The sequence below is a fragment of the Aethalodelphis obliquidens genome, unplaced genomic scaffold, assembly GCF_003676395.1.
Source record: "Aethalodelphis obliquidens isolate GAN/ISIS:26980383/991018 unplaced genomic scaffold, ASM367639v1 scaffold46, whole genome shotgun sequence".
Lineage (NCBI taxonomy): Eukaryota > Metazoa > Chordata > Mammalia > Artiodactyla > Delphinidae > Aethalodelphis > Aethalodelphis obliquidens.
The window spans coordinates 200,805-211,553 of record NW_020837990.1 but is presented as its reverse complement, the minus strand read 5'-3'; the positions used below and the strand labels follow the sequence as shown (position 1 = coordinate 211,553).

At 46.5% G+C, this 10,749-nt stretch overlaps 1 protein-coding gene across 3 annotated transcripts in view; it reads right to left on the bottom strand.

Annotated features, from left to right (window-relative positions):
• FEZ1 (fasciculation and elongation protein zeta 1) overlaps positions 1-9,316 on the bottom strand; it is a 40,322-nt gene extending 31,006 nt beyond the window's left edge. For 2 of the 3 annotated variants that reach the window (XM_027081893.1, XM_027081890.1), the window contains exons 1-2: positions 9,129-9,280; positions 3,135-3,490 (exon numbers count right to left, since the gene is read on the bottom strand). In XM_027081893.1, coding sequence (XP_026937694.1) covers positions 3,135-3,445 — 311 coding nt within the window. In that variant the 5' untranslated portion in view covers positions 3,446-3,490; positions 9,129-9,280. Of the gene's footprint in view, positions 1-3,134; positions 3,491-9,128 lie in introns of all 3 variants that reach the window. The other variant, XM_027081892.1, reaches the window with a different exon arrangement.
• Between the last annotated feature and the right edge of the window lie 1,433 nt (positions 9,317-10,749).

The window sequence follows — 10,749 nt, the reverse complement described above, 5'->3', positions numbered from 1 at the left end:
CACACACACACACACACACACACACACACACACACACACACACACACCCCTATATACCTATTCCTGACAATATGGTAGACAGCTTATAGTGCTTGTTAGAATTCCAACTTGGGAACATTTCCCTTAAGCCCCTCTAGGCTGGCTACTGCCCTTGTCCAGTTTTATTTGTGTCGAGTCAGGCCAATATCCACACTTAGATGTGTGTTAACATGAGTATACTTTTGCTGTTAATACTTAGGAGTTATGAATTATTAACACATCAATGACTTTGAACAACTTTTTAGATTCTTTCAAATGCTTCAGTAGAATCCATCCTATCTCGGCCTTCCACATGGGGAAACTGAACCTCTAAGAGGAGAATTAACTTTCCTAAAGATCACAGGCATCTGTCGACTTTCCCTATCTGATTATTTGGGAGTCACTTCTCTTCGACTTAAAGCATGGCTGACTCCAGGGTGTTTATTTATCATGCGAACTTGATTTTTAACATGACCTTTAATCCAGTAATTCTACCGGAAGGACAGGACTGTCAGTGTTCTCACATGTTTGGCCCCTCTGTCTCCAGGGTCCTTGTAAGACAGGGACCCCGGTGAAGCAGGAAGTGGGGTGAGGGCTGACCACTCCCACTCTGTAGACCTCCAGGTCGGATCTCTTATGACAAAGGAAAGGGTGTTCCTACATATGCAAAGAAGAGATTCTGGAATATTTTCTAAATTTAGAAACAAGAAATACATATAGATACATACTGACTCTCTTTCAATGCCTAGGACTTCCATGCCCTGACAAATCAGAGAAGAGTTGATATCTCAGACAATTCCCTCTAAGCCACATAGTTCCAAATGAAAACTAAAGAAGTCAAAACTTCAAAGGGAATCGCTGACCCTGCTTTCTGATTCGTGCTATCTTTCAGGAGGTTAGTTTGACCAAGAATTTCATTGTTTTTGTTTGAAGCCTCTACTGTATAGTTCTAACCCACCCGAAACACTTTCCACTCATGGGTGGATGAAATAAATCTCTAACTACTAAACCTAGGCAGGTTTATTAGAACACCAGAGCAGGGCTCAGGAGACTATTAACCGCGCTGGATATTAAATTATCTTTTTCCTTTACCTCATCATAATTTTACAGTTGAAATAGCTTGATAGGTGTCTCTAAAACAGGGTGTGTAATTTAATTCAAATTTTTATTTTAAGTTGTAAAGCTTCAGATACGCGGAATGCCTAGAAACCACTGTGTTACGATTTCTCGTCCCAGATTCTTCCCACCACGCTTTCCCCAAATCATATTTTATCTCTAAGGAATTATTCAACCTTTGCTCATTTAGCTGAGGCAGTCAATGAGGCAGGCAAGTCAGAAAAATCAGGATAAGACTAATAATCTCATGTGATGGTAATTAACATTGAGTGGCCTCTGCTAATGTGCTAGGAAAGAGTAAGAACCTGCTTGCTGGGCCTCTGTCCTTAATGAGGCAAAGGGGTGGTCTGGACAGGGGAGAAATGATTTGTTGGAAGCAAAAGGAATTTTCCGAGCACAGCCTGGGTGAGGTGAGAAATTAGCTTATTGGCAAGTCCTTAGCCCTGCTTCATCAAGATTGAGCTCGGGAGGTCCCAAAGATGAGGACCCACGCAGTCAACTAGAGTTAAGTGACAAGCCCAAGGTCACACAGCGAGTTAGTGAGAGTGTGAAAATCGCAATTCATCGTGTTTCTAGTCCATTGCCTGGTGCAATGAAGTAGATAGCAGTAAAAGCTACTCTGTATAATAAAGCCCCAGAGCCATTCTTTTTTGACCTTGAGGAGTTGAGCAAATTATAAAAGGCTCAGAATCTAAGAGAATCAATTTGAAACTTAAGATTGAATTGAAACACGTAGCCCACAGTTATAGTACTGGTCACCAGAGTGAAATGTTCTCTGTGATCATGCCTTCAGGCTAGCATTAATTAAAAAGAAAAGAAGGAAGTGGCGTGGGCCAAGAAATACATTAAGTGCACCTACGAGGCTAGCTATTATTGCTTATCCAGGTCATTTGATATTCAATATTCACTCCAAAAATATTATTTGATCACTTACTACACACCATGTGCTGAATCAGACAGTGGAGAGATAATAATGAATAAGACAGACAGATATACAACCCTTGTATTCACAGAGATATAGTCTCAGTAGTCATCAAATAAGCAACTATCTGCCCAATACAATCAGGTTCAATCCTGTGGGACAAATCTCTTCCCCCACTTACTCATGGGCAACTTCCCACCCAAGTCCATAAAAAGAGAAACCAAAAGTACAGTTGCCCCAAACTTCCACTGCCAATCCACTGCCAACAACTTGACATTTCTTGTGTGATCCCTGAAGAACTGTTGATGCATATTTTATCCCTACGGGGAATTTACGCCTATTTTTACTAAATGCCCCAAACACCTTTCTTTAATTTATATGACAAATCACTCCCTTCTTCTCTTTTCTAGTCCCTCCTTGAACAGCACTTTTCTCAAATTCCTTTTCTTGACTTCTGTTAAGACCCTGCAAGGTGGCTAGTAAGTGACCCAGGGAATCTGCATACTCAAAAGCCACTTCACCTGGTTATCACCTTTATTGTGTCCAGGGTGATTCCCTGTTCTCTTGGTTCAGTGTGTATGCTTTCTTATTTGGACATATCTTAACATTTGTAGATAATTTTTCCAGTCCTACGGGGTTATAAACAATTTGGAGATTTTCACAATCCTGGTGTTTTGTGAAGCAAATTGTTCCAACGACATATATTCCTCTGTCACAGTTCACTAAATTTTTTTCTGGTCCTTATTTCTAATATCTGGGTGGGTTACCATGGATATAAAGAAAGCTGAAGACAGACAGACCCCCAAATGTACCATGCTCCTGAAATTCAATTTTGCATCTAGGAAAACCCATTTCCTAAAAATCCTTCATTCCTTTGTGGTTTCAACTTAAGAAAGCTCTATGAGTAACTGTAAAGGGACATAACTGAACAATGTCAGCAGTTACCAGGGCGCTGCCTCACAGAGAAAAATATAAGTAATATGCCATGAACCCAAGGACAGAAACTCGTTCTACGTCAGGAAGCCCCAGATTCCAGGGCTCTAATCTGAGGCAAGAGAGGGCAATTAAGACAGCTTACTCCTCATCCTGCAGAGTCTCCTCCTCCTCTTGGATCTGGAACTGGTTCTTCACGGGAGCTAGGTTCTCGGTCTTGGCGTTGTAGTTCCGAAAGCAGACATTGAGCTTCTCATCAAATTCATTCACCAGGTCCTCCATGGACTTGAAGCTGATTATTTCAGAAGAAAAATTCTCAAGCTCAGAGAGGGAGGGGTCCTCTAGATGGTGGGGAGATGAGCCGTAGAAACACCGTGGCTTCTCTTCTGGGTCCTCCGAGCAGCAGGGCCGAAGGTCCTCAAATTCTTCATCCAAACTCACCAGTGGGGCCTCCATTCTTGCACAACAATAGAACAACTGCAATGTTCAGGATTCGTTTATCTAGAAGAATTAAACAGGGTGATGTGAGTTTGGACTGGACTTTTGTGCCAACTCTGCTGAGGAACCATAATCACTTATTCCATAACTCTCATCCCTCTAAAAACAAAACTACTTTACTGGTCCATCGCTTCCGTACTTCCTCACTATTATACCCTTAAGGAGTTCAAATATCATTGTTAGTGTGAATAATGCTAACCTAATTAGCATACATTTTGGAGGCACACCTTCTTCCAATTCCCTGCTCCAAAAAACAAAGCCTAATGGTTAAGCATGCAGCCTCTGGACCAGACTGCCTAGGTTTGCATCCTGCTCTGCCCCTTACCAGCTGTGACCTTAGCAGTCACTTAACTTCTCTGTGCTCCCTTTTTTTCTTCTCAGGACAGAAATAATAACAGGACCTATCTCAAAGGACTGTCCTAAGGGTTAAGGGAGTAAACACTGGTAAGTGCTTAGAACAGTGCCTGGCAGATAATAAACGTCTATGTTGTTCAGTTTATGTTCTCTATTATTATTTTATTATTATTATTACTATTACAATAGGTCCACAACCCTAACCATGTGCTCTCAAAACTGGAAGTTTGGGCTTCCTTGGTGGCACAGTGGTTAGGAATCCATCTGCCAATAGAGGGGACGTGGGTTCGAGCCCTTGTCCGGGAAGATCCTACGTGCCGTGGAGCAGCTAGGTCCGTGTGCCACAGCTGCTGAGACTGCGCTCTACAGCCCGCGAGCCACAACTACCGAGGCCCCCGCGCCTAGAGCCTGTGCTCCGCAACAGGAAGCCACCGCAATGAGAAGCCCGCGCACCACGATGAGGAGCGGTCCCCACTCGCCACAACTAGAGAAAGCCTGCACGCAGCAACGAAGACTCAACACAGCCAGAGATAAATAAATTAAATAAAATGATTAAAAAAAAAAAAGAAAACACCTGGAAGTTTTTCGTAACTTATTTGGTGGTAAAACCTGCCCTGACCTAAACACGTTTGGCAACTAAACCTGATCTACATGAATATAGAGCTGTTCATGGTTTTAATTTATCCCATTTAGTGTGTTTTGCTGCAGAAATTTTAATTTTTTTAAATTATAGAGATTGATACCCCAGGCCCCGGGGGATGATATGCAGAATATGCACTCTATTATCACCTTCCAAAATCTGAGATAATCTAAATTCTGAAACATGCCTGGCCCCAAGGGTTTTGGATAGGGCTTCATGGACCTGGATATTATTACTCTCATCAATAAATGATAGACTAATTGAACACTAATACAGACTTTCAAACAAGCACCTGAGTTTTTCCCAGACACACAGCATATGTCTGAAACTAGAAGAATGGATTAAATGACCTAGTACCCTGTAAGAGATAAGACCCAGAGACTCATGTGCTCCAAAGCCCAGACTCCTCCACAACCACCTTGGGCACTACACCCTGGAAGGCTGTACACTCACCTCCCTTCATTTCCCAACAGCTCCGGGTCCTCTACATACACTGCCTTTCGCTGTGATTTAACCATCTGTGCGTACATCCAAGCCCTTCCCCAATTTTAATTTAAATTCCTCGAGGGCAGAGACGTCCTCTGGATACCCTCCATGGTTTCTAGCACACGCTGCCTGCGGCGAGGCAATCAATCAATGTGTGCTCACTGACAAATGATCTTCTGTCCCCCTCACGCAGTTTTCATTTTCCATTGCAGGCAGCACAAGCATTAGTGTCTATCATACCCTTCTCCACATACTCAGCTTCCTTCCCTGGAACACGGCAAGGCAACCAAACTTTTCCCTCCTATCTGCGTGATGACTGATCCAGATAGATGCTTAAATTGGAACCACTACCTCAAGAGGACCAAACAGACAGCAAAAACCACGGCTTCTGCCCCAGGACTGCCATTCTCCACCTCTACCTACAAAACTAAAACTCTAAATAAGCGAGGCAGAGGGTATGCCAGGTGAGGACCCGGCCAGTTCTTACTGGGATTTTACTGGGATTAAGTCAGTTGCCACCACGTCTCATCAAAACATATTCTGAGTATTTACAGTTTGCAAAGGCAACATAACAGGACCTTGGAATACAAAAAGATATAAAAGCAGTATTATGACAGCTTGGAAAGAACACAGGCTCAGGAGCCAACAGACCTGCCAAAGGCTGGCTGAGTGACAAGCACTGTGGGTCCTGATTTCCTCGTTTGTTAAAATGAAGGTGTTGGTATAGAGTTAATGCCTCTGAAAGTTAATTTTAATAACATATTAACTTAATACTTTTAATTGATATATTTTAATAGTATAGTTTATTTAATCTAATATATACAAAATAGTGCCATTGCAAAATGTAATCCATATTTTTAAATATTAATGAGACATTTTACATTCTTTTTTCATACTAAGTCTTTGAAATGTGTATTTTACATTCACAGTATGTCTCCATGTGCATCAGCCACATTTCAAGTGTCCAATATCCACGTATAGCTAGTGGCTACCATATTGGACAACCCAGCTATTAAGCAATATACCCACAACTAATTACCAGCTAGAGCTTCTTCACCTATGGTCGACAGACCCCTAAGGGCTCTTTGAATATAACCATATTGTATTTTATGCACTTAAAAGCATATTCAGAGAAGGATCCCAAAGGTTTCTCTACATTGGTAAAGTGGCCCATAGCACAAAAAAGATTAGAAACCTCCGAGAGCCAAAAAAGTGAGTTTAGAAAAGATCACTGAGTGCAACTGAGAGTAAGGAAGGTTTTACAGACAAGGGGTTTGTATGGAGAGAGGAAGGACTCTGATGGTTAATGCCGGGCCCCAGGGTCCAATCCTGTTCCTATTACTTCCTAGCTATGAGACTTTGGGCAAATTATAAGCCTCTCTGACCCAGCTTCCTCATCCATAAAATGGTGTTTAAATAGCACTTATATTGGAGGTTATTTGGTGGAGTAAATGAGATAATCTTGGAAGTGCTAAGCGCAATGTGTGGAATGCATGAAGTATCCAGTAAATGTCAATAATATTAGGAAAGCGAGGCTAACTTAGCTACGTGGAAATGTGGGGTGAGAGCGCTTCAAGGAAAAGAAAAACTATCCTTGCCATGATATTCCAGGTGTGACGCTTCAAAATGCTTATCAAATGAGAGAACTATTGCTGAATGAATGTTACCATCTTTTTTACTAAGGCACCCCTGCTATTTTCAATTCATGTGGTCAAAGCCACTCAGATCACTGGTTCCATTTCAGAGAGACATGAAAGCTTACCAGCTGGTACTCCAGATATTACACTTCCTTTAAATCTGTACTCTTCCTGGAGAGGACAAGGGAGCTGGTGTGAGAAGGTGATATCAAGGAGGGTGCTGATTTGAAACAGCACAATCTATAACATTAACCAGTAACAAGAGGGCTAGCCAAGTGGAACCTAGGGCTACGATTGAGTTTTGAGCATTGGCAACAAAGAAGATTATCCTGAAAGCACCTATCCTCAGCCCAGGCTCTAGAGAAAATAGATTCACCTAGAAGATTATAAAAGAAGAAATAGATATCACAGCTCTATAGTTCAGAAATGTGATCATTTGAACAATCTGCAATATAGCCTGATTTCTTTTCATCAACTCACTCACTACCCAGGGGCCAAGAAGCTCCGCATGAACGACCAGGTGGGGAGGAAACTAAAACTGAGAGCCTGCATTGAAAATCAAAGTCACTTGACTCCCAAACTGAGCCCAGAATTTGTAGAAAGAGCTCAGGCTGTGGCAGAGGAGGTGAGAGCCAGGCATCTGACTGGCCCCACCAAGGCCTCAAGGAGGGGTCTCTGGGTTAGAGCTGGCAGTCCTTCTTAAATGGTTCCCCTTCCCTCCTTCCTTTGCTCTTCTCTCTTGGTGGGGTAACTTTGCCCCCCAAATGAGATGTCCTACTCTTGCAACCTGGCAAGCTTGCCCCTGTCTTCAGTCACAGCTCATTTCAGAAGCTTCCTTCCCTTAAAAGCTAGGGATAATTCAATTGAGAGCTTATCCTCTTTCTCTATACTTCCAAAATCAATTTGAAAAAAAAAATACATGAAGAATGGCAGAAGGAAGGAACCATAGGAGGGTGGTCTTGTCTTTTTCTCTTTATCATAGAATAAGAGTGCAGGACTATAGTTTGCTTATGTCCTATAATCTATTCCATTTATTTTGGTTCCCAATAGATGGTGTAATTTGGAAAAGAAAAGACGGCTCAGAACTTAACAGAGACCCAGTAGGAAACACACGGTTAGCCTCTCGTGCAGCACAATGGTGCATAGTAGCTGCAGCTCGGGGCTGCAGCACCGTTTCCCAGTGCCTGCTTTGCTGAGCAGAGAAGCAGAGAATTCACCATGCCTCCCCCTGCTGGGCCTTTGCACCTCCACACAGGCCCCATTCCATCTCCCCTTCTTCCCACTACTTGCCCCACAGACCAGTTGATTCTATGCCCACCCACCCCCCCATAGCATCCCTAAAGCTGCCCTCCACTGACCCACCTTCGGTTTCCCACTGCTCCTCAGCAAAGCCCAGGCAGTGTACATGTTCCTGCCAAGCTGCACATTTTGACGGAAAGAGAGTATTTCACCGCGTAGAAGTCAGCAACCCCTTTGTGGTTCCGCTTCCCCCTTTCCCCTCCTCCTGCTGCTCCGTTCACCCTCATCTCACATCCCCCTCCCCCAGTCTGTTGGGGTAAAGAAAGGCTCCTCCAAGCAGCACAATGCCTGGAGCTCCAAGAAAGCCGGGGGCATCCCGCGCAGGCCGCACGCATACTCCAACGGCCACGGCCCTTTCAGCCAAACAAGACCGGGACATGGGAGCGGAGGGGGTCGGGAGGTGTCGCGGCGAGTAGGGCAGGAATAGGGAAGAGAGAAGAAGAGAGGGCTGTGATGTACCCCCTGGGGGCTCGGTCAGATACGCTCTCAGCCCCAGAGGCCCTGGGCCCACAGGAGGGCAGCGTGCCCCACCACCATCACACCCGTCCTTTCTCCGACCTGTTCGCGGTAAAACAATCGCTCCGCCAGCGTCTGCGGCAGCTGCCAGCGGTTCTGACACTGCAGGAATGCACGGTCCCTGGGGAGAGGAGGCTCGGCGTCCCAAGGAGGGGCACGGGCGGGGTGCGGGGTCAGGTTCTTAGAGGCATAGATGATTCTGGGGCGTTGAGAGAGCCGGACCAGATAACGGTCCTGAGAGGAGGTACCGACCCACTGCTCCAGCACCATCGGGCTGCGTTCCCTGCCTCCCTCAGTCCCCAAACCGCGCCGCCTCTCGACAGGCACACACACACACACACACACACACACCACACACACACACACCACACACACACACACACCACACACACACACACACACACACACACACACACGCCTGGCTGGGGGGCCGCGGCTCCGATGATGCTTGAAGTGCCCATCATCCGGTATCTCCCGGCGCCGGGCGCTGCGCCCCGCTGCTCTCCCGTGAAGGGCTGGGCAGGAGGGCGACGGCCTCCGGGTTCTCCCTTTCCGATTCCGGGATGGGACCGTCCTGGGTGCGGAGCTTCGGCGCCCCCAGACCTGCCGGCCGGAGCATCCCAAGTCGCGGGGCCTCCTTCCCCACCCCCGTCCACCCCCACCCACGGCAGTGGGTCGGTCTGGATTAAGGTCGCCCCCGCGACTGCACCTGTGCGGGTCCTGGAGGAGGAAGGCGGATCGCGGGGCTCAGCTGGACACCCCCATCCACTGGCCGCGGGGAGCGGCCGGAGCGCAGCTCAGCGACAGCGGCAGCCGCGAGCCAGCGAGCGCTCCCCTCGCAGCTCCGCCGGCGCCCGGCTCCGCTCCCTCCTCCCCGCCCCGGCCCTCCTCCTCCCCCACCCCCACCTCCCCCGCGCTCGTGCCCGGGCTCCGGGGGCCGCGCCCGCGCCGGGCACCCGCCCAACGGGCACGCGCAGGACCCGGATGTCATCTTCTCGTTAACATTCCTAGCCCTACTTGGTGCATGTGGCCTGCCTTTATTAATATTTATGAATTACTATTTCTCCCCCCTTTAGCATTGGTCTTTCTGCTTCCCTCATGAATATTCAGAAGCTCAAGATGTGCGCTTGCAATAACTCCCAGTGTGGATTTCTCACAGGGAGGGCCTGACACTGTAGCTTCTCCGTAAAGGCATAAGCGGGTGGCCGAGTGGATGGGCAGGCGGAGGCCCGCAGACACACTCAAAGACCTCCCTGGACTTTCTGGCCTCCCGCTTCTATTCTGCTGGGGGCTGGGGTGAGCAAGTGAAAGGATGCCTGCCACGCTGAACCGGGTTCAGACCTCGAGTCAAAAGTAATAAACGCTTTTACCTCCCAAAGACGCAGGGTGGGGTTGGCTTCAGGCCGAGAAAGCTGCGAACGTTTCCACTATCCATCTACAGAACTTTTTCATGGATCCCAAACTGAAACTCTGTACCAGTCAAACATTAACTCCCCATTCCTTCTTCTCTGCAGACCGTGGTAACCACCATTTTACTTTCCACCTCAATGAATTTGACGATTCTCAGTATCTCTTGTAAGTGGAATCACACAGTATTTGTCCTTTTGTGTCTGGCTTATTTTACTTAGCGTAATGCTTTCAGGGTTCATCCATGTTGCAGCGTGTGGCAGAATCCCATTTCCATTTCCATTTCTATTTTAAGGCTGAGAGATATTCTGTTGTATGTATATAACACATTCTCTCTATCCGTTCTTCCCTCTATGGACATTTGGGTTTTTTCTACCTTTTGGCTATTGTGAATAATGATGCTGTGAATGCAGAGGTATGAATTCCAGGCAACATTTTTTAAAAAAGCATTCTATGACGTGTGCTAGAAGCTGGACGGTGGGGGGGGGGGGGGTGGGGGGGGGCGGGGAGGGTAAAAATTGAAGGCAGGCAGGCCTGCCTTCAATAGGTGCAGAGTTTAGTGCATTGATTTCCAAACTGTGCTACTTGGAACCTGTAAGGGGTTGAATAGTGTCTCCCCCCAAGTGTATATCCACCCAGAACCTCAGAATGTGACTGTTTTTGGAAACAGGATCTTTGCAGATGTAGTTAGTTAAGAAGCAGCCATACTGGATTAGGGTGGTCCTAAATCCAATAACTGATGTCCCCATAAGTAGAGAGGACACAGAGCAACAGGAAAGAAGCTACATGATGAAGGAGGCAGAGACTGGAGGGACACAACTACAAACCAAGAGACACCAAAGGTTGCCTGGAACCACCAGAACCCAGAAGAGGAAAGGAAGAATTCTTCCCTAGAGCCTGCAGGGGGAGCATGGTTCTGCTGA